Source organism: Microcaecilia unicolor, chromosome 2 (assembly GCF_901765095.1).
Source record: "Microcaecilia unicolor chromosome 2, aMicUni1.1, whole genome shotgun sequence".
Taxonomy (NCBI): domain Eukaryota; kingdom Metazoa; phylum Chordata; class Amphibia; order Gymnophiona; family Siphonopidae; genus Microcaecilia; species Microcaecilia unicolor.
The window spans coordinates 452,951,683-452,979,035 of NC_044032.1; the positions used below are offsets into that span (position 1 = coordinate 452,951,683).

Below are 27,353 nucleotides of genomic sequence, written 5' to 3' on the forward strand. Positions count from 1 at the left end.
GGGCTCCCTGTTGCATGGCCATGCATTAAGAGCTCTCTTACCACATGGCCATGTGTGCCTAGACTCTTTTTACCCGCTGGCAGTAGCGCAGGGCCCTTTTTCCCGAACCTTGGTAAAAGGATCCCTAAATGATTCCTAGAAGCATGTGGTGTTCTTACATTAGTCAACAACTAGAATAGAGGAACTTATTTGATGAGACTGGTAATGCTCCTTTTTTGGATTATTATTTTTAATATATTGTGATTTTGTGTTATATATATAATTTAATGTTTAATTCCCGATTGTAAAAGATGGTATATAAAATTAAAAAAAAAAAAATAATCAATAAATCAAATCAAACAGGATTGTTTTTTAAATAACATTTTATTTTAGAACATTCAACTCCTTCTGGCTCTATAGCTTTATTTTCCGTTGTGCCAGAATACCGACTACTTCTTCTTCAACAAACAGCAATGGGCTCATCCTACAGTCCCCCTTCTCATATCCTCACATTTAGTCTGCAATCCTCTCATGAACACTGAGCAAAAGTAATTAAGATATCTGCGTTCTTCCGACTCAATTTGACTAATGCTCCATCAACTCTATGGTGAAGGACAGCAACAAGGCTGGTTCAGGAATTTAACAAAACATACCACAAAAATTATTTAGCAGAATCTAAGGAATCAACATGACCAGTAACAAAGTGAAACTGGAACAAGGCTGCAGGAATATCAGAGTCAGAAGATGATTTTACTGGCTGTTAAAAATAGGAATCAGCCAAGATGTAGTGCCATCAAATAGCATGACACCTCTTTAAAATGTGGGCCAATATTATCAGCATATTGGTGCAACAGCAAGAACAGAAGTGCTCAAATTCAATCCTTTGTGTTCTTAATACTACTGACAGAGTAAGGATAAAGTGCCAAATCTCCTTACAACTCTTAACACATATGATTTCTATTTGTCAAAACAAATTATAAACAGATGTGAACAGTTTAAATTTGTGTCTTGTTTAGAAAAAAATCCAATAAATAGAGTAACCAATTTAAGAGGTATTCCTTTCCATCAGCTTAGAAATGCTACAGTGTATGATGGGGTTAGGATGCCAGTGCTATGCATGAAACAAGTATCCTACGACTTTTTCTGGATGTTTAGCTTGTTCAAATGAAATTTTAAGTGACCTGGTTTTAATTAGTGACTGTGCCCCATTCTTAAGCTTAAGACTGAAAAATGACAGTTTTCAGTGGTTATGGGGTCTACCCCTGCCTCTGCCAGCTGCAGGAGCATCTACAGTTGACCGAGGGTTCTTAATGGTTTCATCCACAGACATGATGAGGCAAGCAGCCTCAGATGCAGCAGTTAACGCATTAATTCGTACAATGGCAGGCTCCCATACACAAGCTTCAAAATTATCTGCAATATCTTCATTGTTGACATCAACTCCATACCACATTTCACCCTAAAAACAACACAAAAATATAGTATTTTAAAACAGAGCATAAAGGATCAGTTCAAATTAGAGACAAAGATCAATTCTTACACTACAAAGATATGACCTGATCTAAGTAACTTTGGTAATAATCCTCACTTGGCAATCTGCAAGCCACAAACCTGGTTAAAATATTACATCTTGAACTTACCCACCCATTAAGAGGCACATCAAAAAATAAAGAATTTCGTTAAAAATACTTGAATTTTTTTCTTTTTTGTTACATTTGTACCCCGCGCTTTCCCACGCAGGCTCAATGTGGCTTACATGGGGCAATGGAGGGTTAAGTGACTTGCCCAGAGTCACAAGGAGCTGCCTGTGCCGGGAATCGAACTCAGTTTCTCAGGACCAAAGTCCACCACCCTAACCACTAGGCCACTCGTCACAACAGCTGACCCTAATCCATAAACTAGGCTATATCTATTTTGTAAAACTAATAGATCTTAGGACTTCTGGAAGAATCAGTAGGTAAATACATCAGTTTGCAGTGTGCATTCTCACCTGGGCATCTGTAAGTGGAAAAATCCCCTGACAAGCACAGTTGTTTCAAAATGATTTAAATTAACAAAATATGATAAAATGATAAAAATCCCTTAAGAACTACTATGCCAATTTAAGTTAAATAAAGCTTCACTCTATGTACTTCCCAAGCAGCATATGTAACAATGAAGTCTATAAAATACTAAGTGGAGTGGAACAGGTAGATGTGAATTGCTTGTTTACTCTTTCCAAAAATACTAGGAGTAGGGGGCACGCAATGAAGCTATTAATTAGTAAATTTAAAACAAACCGGAGAAAATATTTCTTCACTCAACGTGTAATTAAACTCTGGAATCTGTTGCCAGAGAATGTGGTAAAAGCAGTTATCTTAGGATGGTTTAAAAAAGGTTTGGGTAATTTCCTAAAAGAAATGTTAATAAGCCATTATTAAGATGGACTTGTGAAAATCTACTGCTTATTTCTAGGATAAGCAGCATAAAATCTGTTTTACTGTTCTGGGATCTTGCCAGGTATTTGTGGCATGGACTGGCCACTGTTGGAAACAGGATACTGAGCTTGATGGACCTTCGGTCTGTCCCAGTATGGCAACGCTTATGTTCATATGGCAGAATATGCTGGTTTATACTTCGCTGGAACTTTTTATGCATTATGCTCATATCAATGTAGACGCTTAGATGCTTCCAAGAAGTTTTATAGGGTTTATGAAGTATTACACCCAAGTTTATAGAAATACAAAATTTAATTCTCTGAGAACACATACTAGCTTTTTTTTTGGGGGGGGGGGGAATTTTGGACTCTAGAAAAATTTATGACAGTAATTCACTGAATTTGGGAAAAATTATCGGATCTCAAGCAAAGAGAAACATAAGACTTTTCCTCTATCTTTTCTACTTAATAGAGCAAATAAGTTTCTCTGTTTTGGATCTGAGCTTACTGGAGAATAAATAAAAGTACTAACATAATGAAGTAAATGGCATGGACAGGACCCCATGATGAAAAGGATTGGCTTGCACTGTGAAAGGGTGTATGGTACCAAAATGGTCTAACAGGATAATTGATTCATTGATTGCAGAGCACAAAATGCTATAGCATGGTGGTTATTGGTGCCTCACTAGTGGTCACTAGTTTTGCCTTTATAAAAACTTACACCAACTCCTGGCGAGAGCATGAATGCAATTTAAGATTTTGTTCTTGGTCTTCAAGTGATGCAAGGGAATTGCCCACAGTATTTGGCTAAGTGAGTCGTATATACCAGATAGGCTTCTGTGGTCTAATACAAGAGCACAGTTATCCCCTCTTTGAAGGACATTTAAAAAGAGGAAGACTTGGTGGACAGGCCTTCTCAGCAGCAGCCACTAAATTATAGAACAGTCTCCTGAAGGGCATAAGATAAGAAGTAAACTGTAAAATCATTCATAAAGGGTTGAAGATATAGCTCTTCCCATGACAAGTATGGTATCAGTTGTCACTATGTAAAGTTTGCTGTATTTTTGTTGACCAGCAGTCAGTCCACTGGATTTCCTTCATTTCCCTCCTTCCTAAAAATGAACTGCTCATTCACTACTGCCCACTAGAAAACTGGTATCTTACCCCCCCCCCCCCCCCCCTCCTTCTCGCTGACAGAAAAAGTAGTGCTTTCTACATATGTGCCTCTTCTGGCTTCAATCTGATGTCCAAGCATAAGGTCCTAAAATCTTGCAGGATATATTCAGACAGTACATTGAAACTAGCAGAATGAAGCATGAAGTTTAAAAAGCAAAAAAATAAAAAAATAAAATAAATGCTGCTACCCTTCTACTGGTAGGAAGGAGTGAGTTCACACAAAATTTGGTTTTATGTGCCTTGAGGACTGAAGGGAAAAAAGAAAAAAAAGGTTGTGACGTACAATGTCCAGCTTCCTCATGAACCACAATATTTGATATTAGTCATGGTCATATGCTGATTAAGCTATGCCCTTTTGGAAGCTTAATGAAGTCTTACCACTATTTGTGAGGGTTAACTGTTCTATATATAGCTTACAATGCAAAACTTAACATTTTAGATCTGTAAACCCATCTGACAGAAGAAGGAAACAGCTCACCTGTGCATGTTTGGCTCTCAGTTTGTTCAGAATATTGGTGGCATCAAAGCCTGCGTTGTCACACAGCTGGCGTGGAATGATCTCCAGGGCCTTGGCATAAGCACCAATGAGGAGCTGCTGTTTACCAGGAATGGTCCTGGAGTAATCTCTTAAGTACTTGGATAATTCCATCTCTATAGCACCACCACCTGCAACAACCGAGTCATTCTGGAGGAAGGCATTCAAAGATGGGAGAGAATGACTGAGAAAGAACTATAAAAATGCCATATACATTTTAATCAACAGAAGGTGAAACTTTAGGATTACCTACCAAATTCTAATCTCTTTCTGCACTGCATAAATGACTATTAGCATCTCAGGTCTGCAACTCCCCTAGCCCTGTGGCAAGAACCCTCCTTGACACTTTTTAAGTCATACCTTAAGGCCCATTTGTTCAATCAGGCCAAGTCTCACACTGCCTAGTGACCGCTGGCTTGGCTGGTCCATCTGATGGTGTTCTATTCTCCTCTTCGCTCTTGTACTTTTATCCCCTCCCTCCCTCCATTTCTAAGACAATTACTCCTCTATTTTTCTTGCTGTCCTGTCTAATGGAATTCTTTTATTTAACTACTTTTTATATATTGTGCAAACCGTTTTGATAGTTCTACCATAGGTGGTATATAAAATCTCTAATAAACTTGGAACTCTTTGAATCTTGTCAGATCACTCTAGACACCTGAGTTATGTCCCCCTACCAGCAGGTAAGGGCAGAGAACTAAAAATGCCACCACTGGTATCATTACTATATAAAGGAGTGGTACCACTGAACAAATCTGAATATATTATTCCCAAAGGTAAAAACCCACCACAAGTCTTAAAAACAACCACAAGATAAAACAGGAGAATATCTGAACTCAAAGCGAGGTTACTTAAATGTAACCAGAGGTTCTCTATGGACAGAATAATTCAGCCACATATATGGGTGATGTCATTCTTGATGGTGCCAGGAGGGATCTACTTTATCAGAGCCCAGAAGAGTCTGGAAACACTCCTGGCTTGTGCAAGTGCTCCCTCTTGTGAGACTGCTCCTCCTTTCCCTTAATCTATTCCATTGCTTAGACAACTTCAACCAAAAAGGGACGTGGGAAGGACTGTATGGCCGATTTATCCTGTGGTCTACAGAGAACCTCTGTTACAGGTTAAGTAACCCCATTTTCTCCACAAACAAGCAGAATATAAAAATCAAATCAACCACACACAAGCTAAGGATGCAAGTAGTTCAGTCTTTGAATATGGGCAGGTGACCCTTGCAACACTGGTGTAACTGCGGTGGTAGGCTGAATTAGGAAAAAGTGTGAACATAAGAGATATAGCTAAAGCTCAACTGAAGCCCTTTAAGAGGAGACTATGTAAAAAGAGGGGAAGCAGACTGAGCTCACTGGTTCAGAGAAAGGAGATTCTGCAAAATACGTACGTTTCACAACCAATGGTACGAGTTTCAAGAAATCATTGTTGTGATATTCTACATGGAATACAATTTGAAGTTGTTTTACAAAAACAAACAGATGGATGATTGTTAAGCATATGATCCTGATCCACATAATGTGTGTACTACCATCCAGATGTACTGTAAAACAGCCATTTAATAAGTGATATCCTTAGGTCATGAACTGCAGAAATCTCTATAATGCTGGAAATAGACGTGGATGTGAACTCTGCTCACAAGTAATGGATTGAGACAAGATCTAGAGATGAGGCACTAGATGTCTCAGAACCAGAGTCAGTGCCACTGTGATATTAGTAGTCTGTATGTTTAGACTGATATGTTGCTGTGTTAGTGTACAAGAAAAGGCTAATGAGTGCCAAGACTAGCCAGCGGATAAGAGCAAAGTCTTGGGAAATGAAAATCAGAAAAGTATCAAAGACATGAATGATTTACTTAGATGAACACCTAACACCCCCTTCCCCCTCCAGGTTAAATCTTCCCGTAAGCATGGAGCTGTACTCCAGACAGGAAGAGTCCTGTGACAGGAGGAATGTGAGGAGTTGAACTCAGTGTACTCAACTGGATAGAAAAGAGCAAAGAAAAGGAAAAATGAGCAGAAAAAGACATTTTAATGAAGACTGAATCCGAGTCTCTCAGCCTTAACTGTTGAACCCAGTACCCCACTGAATTGTGATTAAGAAAGCTGCAGATAAGTTGTGTAGTTAAAGTTTGATATACCGCCACTGGAATTACCATCAGAGTGGTTTACAATTAGTAATCTAAAAAATAAATCAGAGGAGGACAGTGGGAAGAGAAAACAGGGGATGATGAAAGAAAAAAAATGGGGACAGTGTTTACATTATTCATAATATTAAATCCTGACAGTAATCGTATCCATCTCAGAAAGGATTTAAGATCCTTCCTAAATTTCTGATAAGAATGGCTCCATCCTTAAATACAATAGAATTCAAACCTGTGTGTTGACAAGATGATACCAAGAACAGATTCTTTGTTGTGTAACAGTAAGGTATAAGATAGCAAGATAAGGAGACTAAATACTATCCTATGCAAAACTGGGAACTAGTGTTTTGCTTGCATCAGAAGAGTAACATGATCCCACTTTCTTACCCCTAACATAAGTTTCACTGCTGTATTTTGGAGCAGATGATGACAAAGATCAACTGGAGTCCTTTTAAACAGTGAATTATAATAATCAAGATTACTTTACGGTAAAGACACATAGGAATTTGATTATTTCTACAGGGATCAATAAAGGCCTTACTGAACAGATTTAAAGAAGCATTTCTTTGAGAAGAGTAAAGCAAAGTTACTTACCTGTAGCAGTGTTCTCAGAGGACAGCAGGCCAATCATTCTCTCGACTGGGTTATGTCATCAGATGGAGCCTGGTACGGATACTTCTCAGTGCTTTCTCTTTAAGAGGCCTTTAGGAAGGCAACAGTGAAATTAAATGCGCCAACATCAAAACCATGACCTCTTTTCCACGGAAAAACAAAGACTGCTGATCCCACGCTTGTATATCGTGTGGGAAGGCACCTGCATGTGGGATGCAGCCAAAGCCCTCTTAAAGAGATCGAGTGGTGGGAGTGTTCGCATCAGGCTGCATCAGATGACACCACCCAGTTGTGAGATGATATGGCCTGCTTGTCCTCAGAGAATTCATGTTGTCTAAAAGAAATCATCATCTAAAACTACCCCCAAGGGTTTTGAGGAATGAAACTCATGTTATTAAAGACCCAGATATACAATGTGGTAAAAATGGAATGTCAGATTTTCATCTATTGAATATCCTTCCTTTGGTTTTCTCTGGGTTCAGTTTCATCCTGTTCTAGGACAGCTGATCTGCAACTTTATTATGCAACAGTTAATCTCCATCAATAAAGAATCTACAGTTTTCAAGATCTGAAATTCATCTGCATATGTGAAGGCTAATGATTTTGAGAGATTGTATATGTGTACTAGTAGTGGGGACATGAAAATTTAAATAATACAGGAGCCATCAGACAACCTTGAGGGATGCCACCTGTAATTGTATAGGAGTCAAATGTTATAACTACTATTTCGACCATTAATTTTGAAATAACTCAAATATATTCTTTCGCAAAGTCTTTTTTTCAATATACATGTTATTGCTTTTTATTTTTATGCATGTCATATCTCAAAACAAATTTCCCAGTGCTCACTGTCACCAATAAGAAATTCATAATTTTATGAAAAATTAAACATTTAAAAATCACCCTTCAGCACTGTAACTGCAACATATGGCACAGGTGGCTTTTATTCATCCTCATTTAACAAAAATAACAGTGCAGCAAGTAATTCACAATAAAGTTTACTTATTTTCAGCTATGCTTCACATATCCTCAAAGAAAAAATGTTAACATCTTCTTCTGAAGTTTTCTCAAAAAGCAATGATGATGAAAAACACTTTGCTGCAAAGTTGCTGTCCCATAGCATTTCTCACCAATATTAGTTTGAGGGAATTTTATTTGACAATATCGACATTCTCTCGTTGAGGATATGTGAAGCGTAGTTGACATAGGGGGTATACACCACACATCTAGACTGATCTGACAGAATAAAGAAATGGCGATTTCTATGCAAACAAGGTATAATTTTGTGTAGTAAGCTCTGAACAGCTGATTCAAGTACCTTGATAGCTCTCCTGACAATCATGATGGCATCGTGGAGGGACCTTTCAGTCTCTTCCATGAACTGCTCTGCACCACCTCTTAATATGATAGTGCATGTTTTTGCTTTAGGACAGCCTGTGAAAAAGTTATACCTGCCAAAGTGAAAGTAGAAAACAGCAAATTAATTCACACCATATGGAAAGACAACAGAGCAGTAAATGTTTTCTTTCTAGAAGGACATAAAAATTGAATTTTACTATTAACAGCTGTCTGTTAACTTGTTTTCATATGTTTAGTGATGTTTTTCTACTCATCCTTAAAAACACAATTCCTAGGTTCTGATTCAGGAATTATGATGTGCTACATGCATTCCTGACACACCACTGTTGAAAACTGCAGCTGTGCATTATTTAAAATAAACAAACAAAAGCCTTTGGCAGTCCCGACTGTGCATGCGCACGTGCCTTCCCACCTACCTAACTCACATAGGATTAGCAGTTGACTTCTAAAAGTTCAGAGAAAATTCCTCCTATGGGAAGAGGTTGAGTCTGTGATAATACATATCCTGCTGTCCTAAGAGAACACCAGCTATAGATAACTTCACTTTAGAGGACAAGCAGGACATTGATTACAAGCAGGACATCGATTACCACAGTTGGGAATCCCTAGCTATGAGGCTCACGGAAAACAATGGCCAACCAGAAACTAAATTAAACTTGTATATACATCTCTGTAAATGGAGATGCAGTTGGATTGTAGATACCAAACGAATTCTGCATAACTGCCTGACCAAACTGGCTGTCGCATTGGGAATCCTGCTCAAAGCAGTAGTGTGATGTGAGCGTGTTGACTGAAGACCATGTTGCATCTTTGCAAATCTCCTCAATGGAGACTGATCTGGTGCACTACTGACACAGCCAGGGCTTTGACATTGTGAGCTGTGAAATGACCCTTCACAAAGTCAGCCCAGCCTAGGCGTAAGTGAAGGAGATACAATCTGCTAGCCAACTGGATAAAGTGCATTTACTGATGGCTGCCTCCATCCTGTTTGGGTCAAAAGAAGCAAAAAGCTGGGTGGACTATCTATGAGCTTTAGTCTGCTCCAGACAGAAGGCCAAGGCTTGCATACTGTCCAAGGTGTGCAGTGTGCTTTCACCAGGATGGGCATGAGGTGTTCGGAAGAATGTTGGCAAAACAATTGACTTAAGATAGAATTTTGCATAAATGTTTAATGCAATATTAAATACGTTAAGCCGCCAAGCTTGGCAGTGGAGAAACGTGTTTCATTTGCTAATAATACTGGAAGCCAGACTAGAAGAGGAGGTTTCTTACCATTTGGGAACTATTATCTTCAGAACCTCTCACATCGAGCAAGAAGTCTTATTATGAATGACTTGAACAATTAGTCATTGGCGGGGAGAGGGAGGGTGTTGATTTTTGGACGCATGATAGCGGTTTGGGGGGGGGGGGGGGGGGAGTCATAAGAATCCAGACCTTTGTTTAGCTTTGTGCAAAAGGGGGGGTTGATGGGGTACAGATGTATAAACCTGATGCATTTTATTGTTCTACGAGTTGTCTGCACCCTTAGATTTGACTGAAGATAGAATTCAGACACCACCTTAGGAAGGAACTTAGGATGGGTGTGGAGAACAACTCTTATGATGAAACCTCGTGCAAGGTGGATCAGCTAGTAGGGCCTCAAGCTCACTGACTACATGGTGAAGTGACCGCTACCAAAAACAAAACCTTCCAGGGCAGGAACTCCATGTGGCAAATGTCAAGCAGCTCAAAAGAGCTTTCATAAGCTGGACAAGGATAACATTGAGGTCCCATGACACTGAGAGACATTTCAGTGAGGGCTTTGTCAAAAACAAACCTCTAAAAAAAAAACAAACTAGAGGCTATACAGAGATGGGCTTACCCTCCACATAAGCCTTTTGGAGTTGTTTTTTTAACCCAGACTCTGAAAGGTACAGAAGGTATTCAAGCATTTTTTCGGTAGGGCAGGAAATGGTGTCTAGGGCCTTGCCCTCACATCAGACAGCAAACCTCTTCCGTTTAAAACTGTAAGACCTTATTTAAGGGAATCTTTTCTGGAAGCAAGCAGGACCCGGGAGACAACCTCATGAAGTCAGAGGGTTTCAATTTCTAAGCTCTCAACATCCAAGCTGTGAGAGCCAGGGACTGGAGGTTGGGATGTACAAGAGATCCCTCGTTTTGAGTGATGAAGGTTGGAAAGCAATCTAGTCTCCACGAATCTGGAGAATAACTTCAGAAGCAGAGGGAACCATATCTGCCTCGGCCAGTAGGACGTAATGAAGATCACAGACTCTGGTCCTGTTTGAGTTTCAGCAAAGTCTTCCCCTTTTTTGGGGCATTACTTTCTGTGGCAACATTTCTAATCGAGCTTTAAGTAACACAGAAAGTTAATGTCCTAAAGAAGGGTCTGTCCCTTCATACCCACTCCTAGCTATAATGCCTTCAAAACCTGGATAGAGCTGTTTAAATTCACAAGCTAAAAATTATTGACTTTTTCTCCAACAAAACAAAATGCAGTGAAGATTATTCTATTGCTAAAAAAGACAGTAGATGGAATCCTCCAGGTACTGTGAACCCACTCATACAAACATGTGAGACTGTGGCTTTAAGTGAGATCACCAAACTAGAGTAGAAGAGTAAGGTGTTTTACAACATGACAGAAGAGAAGTCATCCATTCACTAAATAATGACTACTCCAATCATCAAATCCGCTGACAAGGGAGGTGCAATTGTGAAATCAATAGACAACTCTGGTGACACCTCCTTTTACAGAAAACTTAAGATAAACCCTACTCCACAAGTTACAGAAAAGAACACAGATCTCACTGGAATAGTTAGGCAAGCAGGACTCATCACCCCTACAATATATATTCTACCAAAAATTCATAAAAACCAGAGACCACCAGGCAGACCCATCACTGCCAGCACTAGGTTCTTTGCTTGAACCTCTTTCTATGTTTGTAGATCAGTTTTTATGACCCCTTGTTTCAAAAATACCTTCTTACACTCAAGATTCAACTCATATTATCAATATTCTTGCAAATGTCCAATGTGAGAGAGAAATCTTTGTTGGTTACCCTTGATATGGAATCTTTATATACTAGCATACCACATCAGGAAGCAATAGAAATCATTATAAGGAACAATTTGGTACAAAGAGAAATCCATTTAAGGGTACCAACAGAGATCACCGTAGAAACTGGCCCCAATAACTCGTACAGAGAACTTTTTTCCCCGTTTCAAAATACATTTTACCAACAAAATCAAAGGCACTGCACTGGGTGCTACTAGTGTAGCAAACTTATATGTTGCGAATTTTGAAGAAAAATTCTTGTCTGACCACCCAAACAGAACATTTTTCTTTGGAAAAAATATATAAGATTAAGTTTTTATGATTTGGTGTATCACTACTGATGATTTGAAAGAATGTTACTAGTGGCTAAATGGCTAGGATGGAAACCAGAAATTTCAAACGTAATCAAATGATAGAAGCATTCTACTTTTAGATACCTTAATGGGATATGATGACAGCAAATTTATTAACGACTATTAGTTTGGGAGGCCTGGTGTCACGCTTCTACCGGAACTTCTAGGTAGTGAGCCCTTGGGCCACTGCCGAGGAGCGGCAGCAGCAGGAGAATCACCCAAACGCAGGACAGGCAGAACAGACTTCCCAGTACCCCGGCCCGGAACTTGCAGACAGAGGCTGCTGCCGAGGCAGCACAGGCTGGCACCAGCTGGACCAGAAATAGCCCAAACTTCACCTGCACCAGACCACCGTTCCTCAGGCGTTGAGCCCCAGAGTGCAGGCGGTCTGCAGGACTTACCGGACAAGGCAGGAAAGCAGAACTGCAGGGACCAGCAGGATAAATGAACCGGAAACCCAGCTGGAGCAGGGCAGGCAGCAGACGGCAGAGTAGGCCAGGAGCCAAGCCGGGTCTGGGCAGGCAGCACACAGTAGAGTAAGTCAGTAAACAAGCAGGGTCAAAACCTAAATCAGGAAAAACTCAGCAGCACTGCAAACGACTTCCACCAAAGGAAACTCCTCTAAGGACCTCTGTTGCAAGGCAACTAGGGACCTTCCCAGGTGGTTAATAAAGGCAGTCCACAAGGGAGTCCAGGCACGGGTACTGCTTAGTTCCAAAAAACTCCCAAAACAATCTGGAGGGCTGGAAGATCCGGACCGGACCGGCATATCTTCTGGAACATGGGAAACGGTAAACCATCAATTTGCAGCATTCCCCGGGTCTAACCCCCGGGGACCGAGGGACTGCGAGCCAGGAACCTGGACACAACCGTGACACCTGGGAAACACATGGCTCATTAAAAAACGCTTTCTAATGATTTGGGACAGTTATTTAAACACATATCACCACGGGCCACGGAAGGAGTCAGATTGGCGATTTAACTCTGATCTCATAATGCAATACCTTACCTTCTGTTTTTGAATCACCAGAAGCCATAAGAAACCAGGCTGCCAGTAATGCTAGCTTTGTTAATTTGGGATGGTGGGGAGAGGGGTAAAGATAAAAATGACGAGACGATTTTGATTATTTCCTGTTCTCTTATGTCTTTAGTACTGTATCCACATTAGGTTCCATGTACTTTACATACTTTGTACTACTTTGCTGTCTCTTCAATAAAAATTGTTTAAAATTCAAAAAAACAAACAAAAAGGCACCAAAAAAGCATGCACACAGCCAGGCTTTTCAGTGGCCACAGAAGGCAAAGGACAGTCGCACGCAGCACTTGCCACCGACTGCACTGTACAGCACAACCAATGGGAGCACTGAATACGTCCGACCCCTGCCCCCTGCAAAACAGAAGAAACGCCATACAGCAATCGGCTCCATATGAAGCTGCACTCCATGCTGTTCCTGCTTGTGGGACACAAACTGCAGACAGCGTTCATGCAACTTAAAGGACAGAGTGGAGGAGTGGCCTAGTGTTTAAAGCACCGGTCTTGCAATCCAGAGGTGGCCGGTTCAAATCCCACTGCTGCTCCTTGTGATCCTGGCCAACCCACTTAACCCTCCATTGTCTCAGGTACAAACTTAGATTGTGAGCCCTTCAGGGACAAAGAAATACCCAGTGTACATGAATGTAACTCACCTTGAGCTACTACTGAAAAAGGTGTGAGCAAAATCCAAATAAATAAATAAATACATGAGGTAAGACAACATAAACAAGAGGAAGTAGAGGCTGACCAAAAGACGAGCTGCCACAGGAAATGTTGCTTAATTATGCTTTATTTAGAGCACCAGTAGAAGGCACAACCCGCCTGCCTCAGGAGTCACAATCAACCTCTCTATGGTCAAAAAAGGTATGTAAAATGCTGGTATAAAAAAAAAAACTTTAAAAACACAGGAAAGCAAGGGTTGTCCCATATTGGGTCCTTCTACTGGTGCTCTGAATAAATATTTTCTGTGGTTCTTCATTTTTTTGGCCAGCCTCTATTTCCTCTTATTTGTGCTGATTTCTCATAGAGGTTCTTCCCTGTTTGCTGTGCCTGCGTGATGTAAGACAACCCCAGAGGAAGGTGAGAGGCCGCCAAAACACCTGATTGTATGCATGCTTTTTGGGTGACTTTTGTAAGACAACTCCGGAGGTAGATTCATAAGTACATAAGTATTGCCATACTGGGAAAGACCAAAGGTCCATCAAGCCCAGCATCCTGTTTCCAACAGTGGCCAATCCAGATCACAAATACCTGGCAAGATCCCAAAAAAGTACAAAACATTTATACTGCTTATAAGCACACCAATAGTACGAGGTTCCAAGCTTTCTGCCTCCTGTCTACCACGTACTATCGGTACTCCAACTGTATAGTTTTTTTTTACCTACTACTACTACTACCTTCACAAGTAGTTTTATAGTAGTGCCCATATTGTATGATTGTTTTAGTTGAATTATGGAACCTGAATTAGTGTTTTACCTTAAATACAGAATGTACAGTTTTTAGAGTTGACAAGGTGTTTTTTTTTTTTTTTTTGGGGGGGGGGGGGGGGGGTAGAAATACCCTTATTGGATCTAATGATTCTTAGTCTTATATGTTCATAGTGAATTGGGTGTAGCATTCTTAATGTTTATTTTTAGTTAGCATGTACTACTTAATTTGAATTGTCCTATGAATTTTAATGGTAGTTTTCTTATAGAATTTTATATATTATAGCTGATACAATAGCACAGTGACTGCTCCTGTACACTATGAGGCTCATCTGCAAAGCACATAGACTTACAAGATTATATATGTTACTATGTTAACTTTGTAAGTCTATGTGCTTTCAAAAAGAGCACCTATGTGTAAAGGTTTTAATGCTGTTTTTATTTATTTATTCATTATGATTTATATTTGTTTTTAACAGTTGGCTAAGTGGGGCATCAATTCATCCCTCGAGTTTGTTTTTGGACTAATCTGGTCTACATTTTGTCTTTTACTTGTGTTCACTGAAGTTCCCCCAGGGCAGGTTTGGGAACCCCTACTTTAATGTGTCCACTACTTTTTAAACTGTTCATCAAGCTCTAATGCTTTAGCATGTAAAGTTAAAATGCACATTAAATCAGAAGCAAAGCAGACAGCATGAATAAATTGCTAATTCACATACCTTTCTCCTCCAACTTGAACTTCTTCAAAGAGCATACACTGCCCCAGAACATCATCAGTTAAGGCACTAACACTAGTCTGGATGGAACCACCACAGGCCTGTTATTGCAAGGGAAAAGGGGGGGGGGGGGGGGGGGGAGAGAAGATAAGAATTCATGTCATTTCTAAATGTACCTCATCCTATATAATAATTCTCACCTCCAACGTTCTGTCTTGCCTGAGACCGTGCCTCCCTCGGAGGTGGTGCGGTAGTCTCCATAGACCAGACAGAGACGTCACTGGCAGCATTATGATGTGGTCCTAGCAGACCAACTCCGAGGTAGTCACGGTCCCAGGCAACACAGAACGTTGGAGGTGAGAATTACTGATAGTGCTGCTGAAGGAGCTCCATGAGGAAAATGTGGAGCGCAAGTCGAACATAATGGCGCCGCAAACACCCCCCTCCCCCATTCCCCCACTGTCGTTTCAGGACCCCCCTCCCACTCCCTGGCCCTCCCCTTCGTAAGAGCCAGCTGCTTAAAAGTTTTTACCTCCTGCATGCAGGAACGCCACTTCAGACAGCCTCTTCTTTCGCTTGTGTTTCAGCTGTTCCTGTGGTCCAGCCCTTGAGGGCGGGACCACAGGAACAGCTGAAACACAAGCAAAAGAAAAAGCTGTCTGAAGCGGCATCACAGCGTGCAGGAGGTAAAAACTTTTAAGCAACAGCTGGCTCTTATGAGAGGGAGGGCCAGAGAGGTGGGGAGGGGGGTCCTGAAACGACATGGGGGAAGGGGATTCCTGGAAATCCACTGGAAGGGGAGGGGCAGGTCCTGGAACTGGAAGGGGGTCCTGGATCAGGGGGTAGCAGGGGGGATGGGGAAGACGGAGGAGGGGGGTCCTGGAACTCAGAGGGGGGGAAAGGCGGAGCAGGAAGGGGAGGGGGGATGGGAAGTGGGAGGGGGTCCTGGCACAAAGATGGGAAGAAGTGGGAGGGGTTTCTGGAACTCGGACAGGGGTGGAAGGGGGGAGGGGAAGAGGAGGGGGAGGGGGTTCTGCAAACTCTGTCTCATACACTCTCGGTCTCACAAAGAGTCTGTGTTATCGCACATACTCTCACACACACTGTATCTGTGTGAAACATACTCTGTCTCACACACACTGTATCTGTGTGAAACACACTCTCTCTCTCTCACACTCACTGTGTCTTACATATGCACGCGCACACTATCATTCTGACACACACACATTCTCTCACAGACACACTCACGCCCAGTCTCACTCTCACACACACTGTATCTGTGTGAAATATACTCTGTCTCACACACACTGTATCTGTGTGAAACACACTCTCTCTCTCTCACACTCACTGTCTCACATATGCACGCGCACACACTATCATTCTGACACACACACATTCTCTCACAGACACACTCACGCCCAGTCTCACTCTCTCTGTCACACACACACACACTCGCACAGTCACTCTCTCTATCTCACACAGTCACTCTCACACACTCTCAAACATACACACTAAAAAGGAAAACCTTGCTAGCACCCGTTTCATTTGAGTCAGAAACGGGCCTTTTTTACTAGTTTAATATATTTTCTCAACATCAGATGGGTCAAACATTTAGCCTATGAGCTATATACAGACCAAAGTGCCAAGGCCTAGCTGCTCTAGTAACTTATGCTGCACATTAAGTTAGTGCACAAAAAACACTCCCTAATTTCACAAATTCCTTCGCTGCTATTAACACAAGTTTGCACTGAAGCACTCCATATCCTAAAAGTATTTAAATTTTTGGACCTGGGATTTGTAGTTGAATACAGCAACCCAATCCCATTCCAATACTTCTAAGTTTGTTCCTAGGGAGTTAGTTTAATTTACTAGAGAACATAATTAAGCAGATTTTCTCTGTAGTAAGGTAAAATATATTCTACAAATGTTTCAACATTTATACTTTTTCCTTTTGTAAGCTTAAAATGGTTAGAATTTATCTAATAGGTGGGAAAATGTGGGATACAAATGTAATAAACAAGCAAATAAATAAAAATCTATTTTAAAATTTCATTTTCTTAAACAAATAGCTCCAGAAAAATAAGTCATACATTTAAAGTTAAAATGCATGTCATGAAACACCTAGCCACCCACCTGGGGTTATCCCATAGCCAATTAAAGGGTCTATCCCCAGCACAGCTCAGGTCCACCTGCACTCTACACTAGCACCCTCTTTCCACCGACTCGGTCAAAACCGCCTCTGGGCGAGTCTCCCGCTCTCCAATTATCCCCAGTGATTTCTAGGTTACTGTAGGCCACACTCCCAGTTGTCCCTCAGTTCCCCGAAAGCACTCACAGACCCAACACACAAACCACCAGGATTCTTTATCAGTCCAGACAAACAGGGCGAACAAACAATTGTGTTTATTCTCTTTAAAAAAATATTGAACAGTGGAACAAAATAGAGCAAATAGCAAACAATAACAGGCAACTGAAATATGGATGAATAAAAACACTAACTAAACATCTATATACTGTCCAAACAGTACCCAGGAAGGTCAGGACACATAATTCTCCGAGCATCAGCAAAAGGGATCTGTCTCTCTTTCCTCCCGGGCAAAGACTGAAGCAACAACCAGCAACAACTTCTGGGTAAATTCAAACTCCAGGCCAATCAGACCCCAGTCAACAAGATTTCAAATATATACTGCTTCTTGCTTCCTGTTTGTGTCAAACTAAAGAAAAAACACTGTTCTCTATAACAGCTGTACAGTAAAGAAACACCACCTGCTGGCCAAATAGGAGAAATACACTTCAGAACATAATCAATGCAGGAAAATATTCAATACATTTTACAAGCTTAAAATACTGTTTCTTCGCAATGCACAAAAAAGCGTATTTTATACATTTCAAATTCCCTGTTAGCAATATGAGTTTGTACTGAAGCACTTCAGGTCTTAAAATGTTTTTAAATTACAAATAAGCTTCCTTTACAGCTATATTTTTCAAAAGTAGCTGTACAAGATGGCAACCACCATCAACTTTCTAAACTAGACTTCTAGACATCTCTTTTCTGCATCTGACAATCACAAGTTTACAAAGTATGCCTCTGTTCATAATCTGGTACATAACCTATACATTTCATATGGAATCTTCATAAAAATATCTATAAACAACTGATTTTGAAGATTATATGCAAAATAAACTTATGCATTAGACCTCAGGACACTTTCTTCAATAACTGTCACCAGATCAACTAAGGGCTCTGTGACAGAACAGTATGTTTTAAGCCTGTGACAATTGTTTTGATATTTTCCTGCAATGTATTTCTCTAGTTTGGCAAGTATGTGGTGCATGTTTATACTTAATGCTGTTACAGAGAACTGACCATTCCTTCTTTTGTTAAAACAGAGAAAGGGGAAGTGCCTGCAGTGATGTAGCCAGTTACTTTTAAAACGTTGTTGTTCTGGGCTCTGATTCGCCTGGAGTTTGAAGTTGCCCAGGAGCTACTGGCTTTTGCTCCACTCCTAGCCAAGATAAAAAGAGTAGGATCTCTTTGCTGACGCAAGGGAACAGTTATATGTACTGATCTTCCTAGGTACTAATTAGATAGTACTCAAATGTTTAGTTAGTCTTATAATTGATCCATATTTCAATTACCTGTGATTCTGCTGATTGCACTTTTTCTGTTTCACTGTTCCTCTATGACAATAAACACTATTAGTTTGATGACTCTGTTTGTCTGGACTGATAAGAAACCTGGTGGTTTGTGTGTTGGGTCTGTGAGTGCTTTCTGGGAACTGAGGCAACTGGAAGTGTGGCCTCCAGTAACCTAGAAATCACTGGGGATAACTTGAGAGCGGGAGACTCACCCAGAGGCAGTTGTGACCCAGTCAGTGGGAGGAGGGTGCTAGTGTACAGCACAAGCAGCAGGTGCAGGCGGACCTGAGCTGTGCTGGGGATAATGTGGAGGAATAGCTTACCGGTTAAAGTAACCAGATGAGCACCAGAGCTGTGCTTTGGATAGACTCTCTAAGTGACCGTGGGGTAACCCCAGGCGGGTGGGCTAGGCGTTTCATGACAGGCTCCTTTTCCAAAGCTGCGCTACCGATTAGGGAGCTCTGAATGCGAAGAAGCCCATGGGAACAGAATGGCTTATTTGCATTTAGCGCACGCTAATCGTTAGTGCCGCTTTGTAAAAGGAGCCCTAAGTTACTTTCCTGTAGTAGGTGTTCTTGGAGGACAGCAAAGCCTTTTGGGAAAAATTGCTGGGGTTAGTGTTTCCCGTACTGGGTTCCGTGACATCACCCGTGTATGGATTCAAGTCCTCGCCAGCTACCTTCACCTGCCCTAGTGGTCTAGTTGCCTCACCTGAACTACATCAGTCCTCTTTGGAGCAGTATTCTACTACTACTACTATTTATCATTTGTCTAGCGCGCTGTACACCATACACAAAAAAGACAGTCCCTGCTCAAAGAGCTTACAATCTAGATAAGACAGGTAAACAGACAGAACAATTAATAGTAAGGGAATAATAGGTGAGGTTGAAAGACAGGACATGAGTAGTGGTTAGGAGTCAAAAGCACTGATAAAGAGGTGGGCTTTAAGTTTGGACTTGAAAACGGCTAATGACGGGGCTAGACGCACAGGCTCAGGAAGTCTGTTACAGAATTACCCTGATGTGTGTGTGGATGTGCCCCCTTGCATCCACACTATGTTTTTTTTCCCCAGCCCCCTTGCAGACACACCATATTTTTTCCCCAGCCCCCTTGCAGACACACCATATTTTTCCCCAGCCCCCTTGCAGACACACCATATTTTTCCCCAGCCCCCTTGCAACCACACAATGTTTCTTTTCCCTGTCCCCCTGCATCCACAACATTTTCCCCCCCCCCCCAGACCCCTGCATCCACACCATGTTTTTTCCCCAGCCCCCCTTGCATCCACACCGTTTTTTTCCCAGCCCCCTGCATCCACACCATGTTTTTTTGCCCCCTGCATCCACACCATGTTTTTTTGCCCCCTGCATCCACATCATGTTTTTTTCCCCAGCCCCCCTGCATCCACACCAGGGGGCGGAGCACCCTCACATCACAAACAAAGGTCTGGAGAAGACCCTGTAGGCCCAGGCCTCATCGTAGGAGGAGGGTGATCAGCCCTCAAGCTCCAGCAAGGGAAAAAGGTCTGTGGATCAATCCTTGAGAGCACTCTCAGGGAAGGTTTTCTTCAATCATTTTCCTGCACAAGACCACCTGCACCATCTGCTGGAAGCATGGAATACTGGCAAGTTCCAAGACTGCACCACCTCTTACTCTAATCATGTCACTGAAAAATCAGTGCTTTCTGCCTCTATCTGCTCGTTGGGAGATATATCAGTCCACTTGTCTGGACTGATCTAGCAGGATGACAGGGAATAAAAACTTTACAAATTTAACAAAAACTCTAAGAAGCTATCAGGGAACCCGCAAAAGTAAACTAAACAACTTACTGTAAATACAAAGAGTGAATATTGCACAATTTCAGGCCAAGACAACCATGACAAGAAGGTCTGATGAATGCCACAGAAAAGTTAAGATTGAGGAGGTCCCGCATGACAGAAAGAGGCAGGCAGACATATGCAGTGAGCTTACATGAAGGCTTCTTTAAAAAGTGCTGGTGTAGTTCATACTCCACTGGGCTTCATCTGTATTGTAACCCATATGTGAAGATTTAGCAGTTCTATTATGTTAAGGAAAAGCAGTTATTACTAAATACTGAAATTAGTCTGTATATACAATGCCCAGTGTGTAAAAAAAAAAAAGTCTTGTTTCATTCTGCTCTCTAAAAAATAACATTTAAAAGCAGCACACATTTTGTTTCAGTGATATATATAAACATACTCTTAGAATAGACTACAACAAGGAAGAAATCACATAAAATATTCAAAAATGAGTAAGAAATCAAGAAGTGTTGACTGCAAACATCTTCACACACTATCACAGCCAAGCCAAATTACCTCTGGTTCCAAAAATGCCTTAACAAGGTCCATACTAACTTGAGTCCAATCAGAGTGCTAGAGCTGAACTGAAAATCCCAGGATGAAAAATTAGGCTGTTGACTTCACTCAGGCTACTATTAAAGAAACAAACACACGATGTGCATCTTAACCTTTGCAAAAAAAAATACTTGAAATAACCCAATGCACATGGGAAGTTTTGTGGTCTACTGAGATCAAAATAGAACTTTTTGGTTTCTGTGCTAAGAGATGAATGTTATAAAAACAAATGGTTTCAGATTCAGGATGCTAGTTCCAATCCCAAAATGGTGGCCGCCATTTTTACAACACAGCCAGCAGGGGCAAGAGCAACTCAGAATGCTCCTGCCCCAAAGAGGCCACTAGACCACCAGGGTTTTTAAAAGGTAGGCCCGGGGAGGGTCTATGGGCGGCAAGGGCCCGGGGATGGGTTTTCTGGTGGTGGAGGGGCCACAGTTTCGGTTTCTGGTGGGAAGAGACAGAGGGGAGGGGTCACAGTTACAGCTGAAACCAAGCAGCAAAATTTCGGCCATGGATTTGGTTTCAGCCAAAACCAAACCACTAGTTTTTGTCTGCCTCTAAAGTTGACTGGTGCAACGTACAGGCAGATCCTAAGAAAATCTGTTTCAGTCTGCCATAAACTTCAGACTGGAGATAATACCCACATTATAGAACTGCTTAGCAAAAAGTTAATGTGGCCAACTCAGACCCGAACCAAACAGAAGGTGACTACAGTCCACAGACAATTCCCAGCAGACCTGAAAGACCCTGGGTAATTTTACCAATAGGAATGGGTACAAACTGCATCAACTCACTGTGAAAAGCTAGAAGACACTTTTGTGCCAAATGGTTTGAGGCTGTTGTTGCTGCAATAGGGCTACCCACTGAGTCATGAGGTGTGAAGACTAATGCAATCAAACTTTTGAATTCTTATTCTGAATCATGTCTTGAATATTCCTTTCACATTGAAAGTGTAGGGTATGTTGCGCAGATCAGCAAAAAAAAACTCATACAGCTCAAAATGCATTAAGTTATATTGCAGATTGCATAATGTGATAAAATGAACAAGGATGTGAATATTTTTTTTATTAAGGGACTGTATTTAAATGCAAATATTAAAAGATGTGATGTTAGCACTAAATCAGTTTCGTTCTCAAAGACTTAAGGGGAGATGAATTATGCACATTAACCTAATTCTTAAACCAAACATATCAATATTAATTGCTCTTATTATCCTAAAGACCAGGTTTGTCCGTAGCCCTTCAAATAATGAGTTGTGTATTCCCTCAGTTTATCCATCCCAATTCTATACGTTTGAGTTCTACCTGTAGAGTTGTGGAACTCTACACTAAACACTAAGTACAAGGATGTCATTTCTTCACCTCTAATCCCACCAATTGTCAACTTTGTTTTGTAAAATGCCTCTGGTCAAGCTTGTGAACGAAACAATTGTTATGTTTCAAAACAAACTCCCCTTTTCCTCCTAAAAAAAAGGAAAGAACATTCATTCTACTCAAGCTTTTATGCCCCAATGATCAATTTCCCCAAACTATTCCAAACAGCGCTGTAAAATTAGTGCTGGAACAGCATGGGGAAATTTAGGCATGCTATTAGCTCTGATCACTGGGGTACTTCTGAGGGAGTACTGTGCCTGGGCATGTGCCCAAGGCACAATCCTCCCACAGAAGTTGATTAACAGGTCTGGGCTATCAAAAAAAAAAAAAAAAAAGAAAAATAAAGAAAAGCCCAAACATTGCCAATGCAAGGGACTAGAGGTCTAGTGGACCTCCAAACTGCCCACCTTGGACAGGCTAGAGCCCTCCACTCTGGAACTGCCCCCCCCCTGAACTCCAACCTGACCCCACCCCACCCAATGGAAGACCCCCAGCTCCCTGACAAGGTTTGGTGGACCTCTAGCCCCTTAACCCCCCCCCCCCCCCCCCCCCCCCGAAACCAAAACAAATGTCTCTGGTGGCCCAGTGGACAAACTTAGCCCCACTCCTTACCCGCTCTGGTGGTCTAGTGCCCCCAACCCCCCATAGCTTGCAATGAGAAAGGAAGGAGTAACACTCCCTTCCCCTTTCAGCGCCGCCTCCAAAATGGCAGCACCATGCACTGGACAGTAAGGGAGTTTCTCCCTTATGTGGTAGGGAAGCCTCACCCAGCACATCCCAGGATGCACTGAGCAGAGCAGGGTGCTGGAAGGAGGAGGGAGTGCTACCCCCTCCTCCGTCATTACAAGGCATTGGGGGTGGGGGGTGGGGAGGGGAGGTAGGTTGGCCCACTGACCACCAGGGACATTTTTTTGGTGTTGGGTGAGGGGGGATTTAGGGAGGATAGAGGTCCACCGGACCTCCAGACACTTGTGCCCTTAGGGTCTTATCCACTGAGGGGGTGGGGGTCCAGTTGACACCCAGGACCGATGATGACAGCCCGGACTGCCTGGCTTGGACAGAGAGGGGTGCGGGAAAGAAGAGAGGAGCCTTAACCCAAACGTCAGCTCCAAGCTGGCATAGGGTTAAGGCAGTATTCCGCCTGCACAGTCAGAGCACAGTGCTTTGATCATAAGGGCAGATACTACACAGCTTACTTAATATCATTTAAATAAACTCTGCAGTATTCCCTAGCACGCTCGTTGTTTGCTGCACCAGGGCCCTTTGTTCATACTGCGCTGGTAAATGCAGGCGCTAGTTGGCATCTAGTACTCGCATTTACCTTTGATCATTGGGGCTTTATTGAGGAAGATTAGATAGCTTTCTTTAAGACTGGAATGGCTGGTTTGGAAGCAGAGAGATGGTTTTGATGGAGCTTTTTATTTGCACATCTATGTTTGCACTGAATGTGGTTAATGTGTTATTTTAATTTGACAATGTGTTAATGCGTTTATGAACTATAGTTTATTATGAATGTTTTTAGTTTACACTATATAGTACATTTTTGTGGATTAGGATAGCATAAAAAATAAAGGAAATTACAATTTCTTACAGTGAAATTAGGTTAGTCTTGCTTAAGACAGCATGTAGGTTTTATCAAAATATAAAAAGGTTACCATCATGGTCCTTTTCAAGTCTTCTTCAGGGACTCTACCAGCACAAAACAGATCCCTGTCAGCAAAGTACTGAGTCGCAACATCGCCAATGGGTAGTTTAGACAGGACAACCTTAGCACCCGATTTGTAGATTCTTTCCAACTTGTCATACAAGATGTTCCATTCTGCATCAACAATGGCTTGATAGTCCTAGAGAAAAAAAAGACACATAGTCAGTTCAAATTTAATACTCGATACATCTTACATGGTACAACAAAAGCAGTTGGCATTGCTGCACGAGTATTGAATATGCTCCTAAAAGAAACTTATTTTCTCAAACAGAATAATAGCTTTTAAACACCCTTCTTTCTGGAAACTGGAACCCCCACTCATGAGTAACTCCACAGTGCTGGCCATGCATTTCCAACTGTAAATAATCTGGAAAATATTTTTATCTTCCTACACACTGAGAGGCCCCAGAAAGACTTACTATTCTTGTTCACAACATAGTAAATGATAGCAGATAAAAGATCTGCACAGTCCACTGTCTGGGGAAAACTGAAGTGTCATGCTCACTATGGCCAGAATGAGCTGGGCCTCTGCAATATACTATGGGGGTAGTTCTAAAAAAAAAAAGTCAACTAAAGTTAGGTGACTAAAGTGTGTAAGCCAAGCACAAATTCTATTTTACATGTGCAATTGCCATTACAGAATACTAGCGTAAATCCGCAGTTAGGCACCTAACTTTAGGCTTCAGCACAAACTAGCTCAATGGCACGTAACTGATAGTATTCTATAACCTGAAAGTGCTAGGTGTGCCGCTGACACTCCATCCACACCCCCTAGCAGTTGTGCACTAAGGTTATAGAATACTAAATAACTGCAAATTAGCACCAATTAACTCCCAATTATAACTAGTAACAATTAGCAACTAATTTTAACATTTAAATTATATGCATAACTGGCAAAAATGGGTATGCAAGCTTATTTAACTAGGAGGAATGAGTTAGCTACATATCACTGATAAAACAACTAATTTTAAACAGCGACATGTGCCAGAAATGCAAGGAGGGAACAAGCACACATTATGCTAGTTCTTATTCCACATCAAATTCTAAAAATCTAAAGTGAGTCTAAAGTGAGCCAGAATAAGCCCAACTAAGAGCAAAAAGTAAAGCACCTTCACATTTACCCACTGGGCCACTTGTAATTAAAAGTCAAATGCCCCGACACAGACATTTGAATTTAGAAAAAGGGTCCTTGAATTTATTTTCAGTCTATCCTACTCCATTTCACTGCTCTCAATATATCAGTATGTGAACCAGCTAACTCACCTCTACACTGTTGACTCTAACTTCAGCATTATCTTTCTCAGCTTTGAGCTCCAGCTCAATGTTCAGTAGGGCAATCTTTGGAGACTCATACTTTTTAGGCTGCATCTCAAAGCCAGCATAGGAAAATGTTTTCTTGAAAGCAACTCCAGCCACCAACCGAGATTCCTGAAAGAAGAATTTTGGTATTTTGAAATCTGTCTTATGCAGACTTCTAAAGGCACCATAGTATCTCTCAAATCCTAAAATATTTTTTTTTATTTAGGAGTACAATAAAGATAATATTTATGACAGATAGTAACCCTAATTAAATTCAATTAACAAATGCCTTTTAACATGATCAACAGAATAAAATACAATACAGGTGGATCAAAACTATAATCTAATAATCAGTACAATAGGACTATGTACTTTAACCACTTCTAAGACACTGAAGAAAATCTGGACTTTCCTGTCTGTGTGTGTTGAGAGGCATCCCTGAGACATTCCTAAAAATGTAAAACAATTAATCTCCAAAGACCCATTTTGCAAAGGTATTTCAGACGCTCAAGCCACTCAGACAATTTCTAAATTCAGATATAAAGTACAAAGGGGGGGAGGAACATACTTCCAGAGCACCTCCCTGAACCTTCTTGATGCCAATCATTTTGAGCTGAAGAAGATCATCAAGCATGGTGACTGCATCTACCACCATGTTGGAAAAGAAATCCTTTTGTAAGGCAATCAACTTGGAGCTCAGGGCTGTGGCTGCACATTTCTCCAGCAGACGCCTCTGTTCTCTGAGAAAGTTAGTGAAAATAGTAAAGTTTAGACACTTATCAAAAGTACTTTTCATCATAGGTAACAGAAAAATTAAAGTACAAAGCTTTTTGTCTGCCCAGAAAGAACAGAAAACAAGTCCAGCAATTATCCAGAGCAGATGGACATACTTGGACTTATTTGTTCAGATTCAAGATTTACTAACTCTCTTAACTTGAGAGCTGTGGCGGGGCATTTTCAAAAAGGGACACCCATGTTTTGATATGGACGTCCTTGCAAAATGTCCCGATCCAGGGCGGGGAAACCCGTATTTTCAAAACAAGATGGATGTCCATCTTTCATTTCGAAAATACCATCAGGGACGTCCAAATCCTTAAATTTGGTCGTCCCTAGATTTCGTCATCCCTAGACTTGGTCGTTTCTGATTTTCGGTGATAATCGAAACCAAGGATGTCCATCTCAGAAACAACCAAATGCAAGCCATTTGGGCGTGGGAGGGGCCAACAATTGTAATGCACTGGTCCCCCTCACATGCCAGGACACCAACCGGGCACCCTAGAGGGCACTGCAGTGGACTTCATAAATTGCTCCCAGGTACATACAGTGGTGGAAATAAGTATTTGATCCCTTGCTGATTTTGTAAGTTTGCCCACTGACAAAGACATGAGCAGCCCATAATTGAAGGGTAGGTTATTAGTAACAGTGAGAGATAGCACATCACAAATTAAATCCGGAAAATCACATTGTGGAAAGTATATGAATTTATTTGCATTCTGCAGAGGGAAATAAGTATTTAATCCCTCTGGCAAACAAGACCTAATACTTGGTGGCAAAACCCTTGTTGGCAAGCACAGCGGTCAGACGTCTTCTGTAGTTGATGATGAGGTTTGCACACATGTCAAGAGGAATTTTGGTCCACTCCTCTTTGCAGATCATCTCTAAATCATTAAGAGTTCTGGGCTGTCGCTTGGCAACTCGCAGCTTCAGCTCCCTCCATAAGTTTTCAATGGGATTAAGGTCTGGTGACTGGCTAGGCCACTCCATGACCCTAATGTGCTTCTTCCTGAGCCACTCCTTTGTTGCCTTGGCTGTATGTTTTGGGTCATTGTCGTGCTGGAAGACCCAGCCACGACCCATTTTTAAGGCCCTGGCGGAGGGAAGGAGGTTGTCACTCAGAATTGTACGGTACATGGCCCCATCCATTCTCCCATTGATGCGGTGAAGTAGTCCTGTGCCCTTAGCAGAGAAACACCCCCAAAACATAACATTTCCACCTCCATGCTTGACAGTGGGGACGGTGTTCTTTGGGTCATAGGCAGCATTTCTCTTCCTCCAAACACGGCGAGTTCATGCCAAAGAGCTCAATTTTTGTCTCATCTGACCACAGCACCTTCTCCCAATCACTCTCGGCATCATCCAGGTGTTCACTGGCAAA

At 41.6% G+C, this 27,353-nt stretch overlaps 1 protein-coding gene across 1 annotated transcript in view; it reads right to left on the reverse strand.

Annotated features, from left to right (window-relative positions):
• Positions 1 to 343: 343 nt before the first annotated feature.
• CCT7 (chaperonin containing TCP1 subunit 7) overlaps positions 344 to 27,353 on the reverse strand; it is a 70,937-nt gene continuing 43,927 nt past the window's right edge. The window contains exons 6-12 of the mRNA XM_030190953.1: positions 25,767 to 25,938; positions 25,163 to 25,327; positions 23,850 to 24,038; positions 14,811 to 14,908; positions 8,186 to 8,318; positions 4,050 to 4,256; positions 344 to 1,438 (exon numbers count right to left, since the gene is read on the reverse strand). Coding sequence (XP_030046813.1) covers positions 1,220 to 1,438; positions 4,050 to 4,256; positions 8,186 to 8,318; positions 14,811 to 14,908; positions 23,850 to 24,038; positions 25,163 to 25,327; positions 25,767 to 25,938 — 1,183 coding nt within the window. The 3' untranslated portion in view covers positions 344 to 1,219. The remainder of the gene's footprint in view (positions 1,439 to 4,049; positions 4,257 to 8,185; positions 8,319 to 14,810; positions 14,909 to 23,849; positions 24,039 to 25,162; positions 25,328 to 25,766; positions 25,939 to 27,353) is intronic.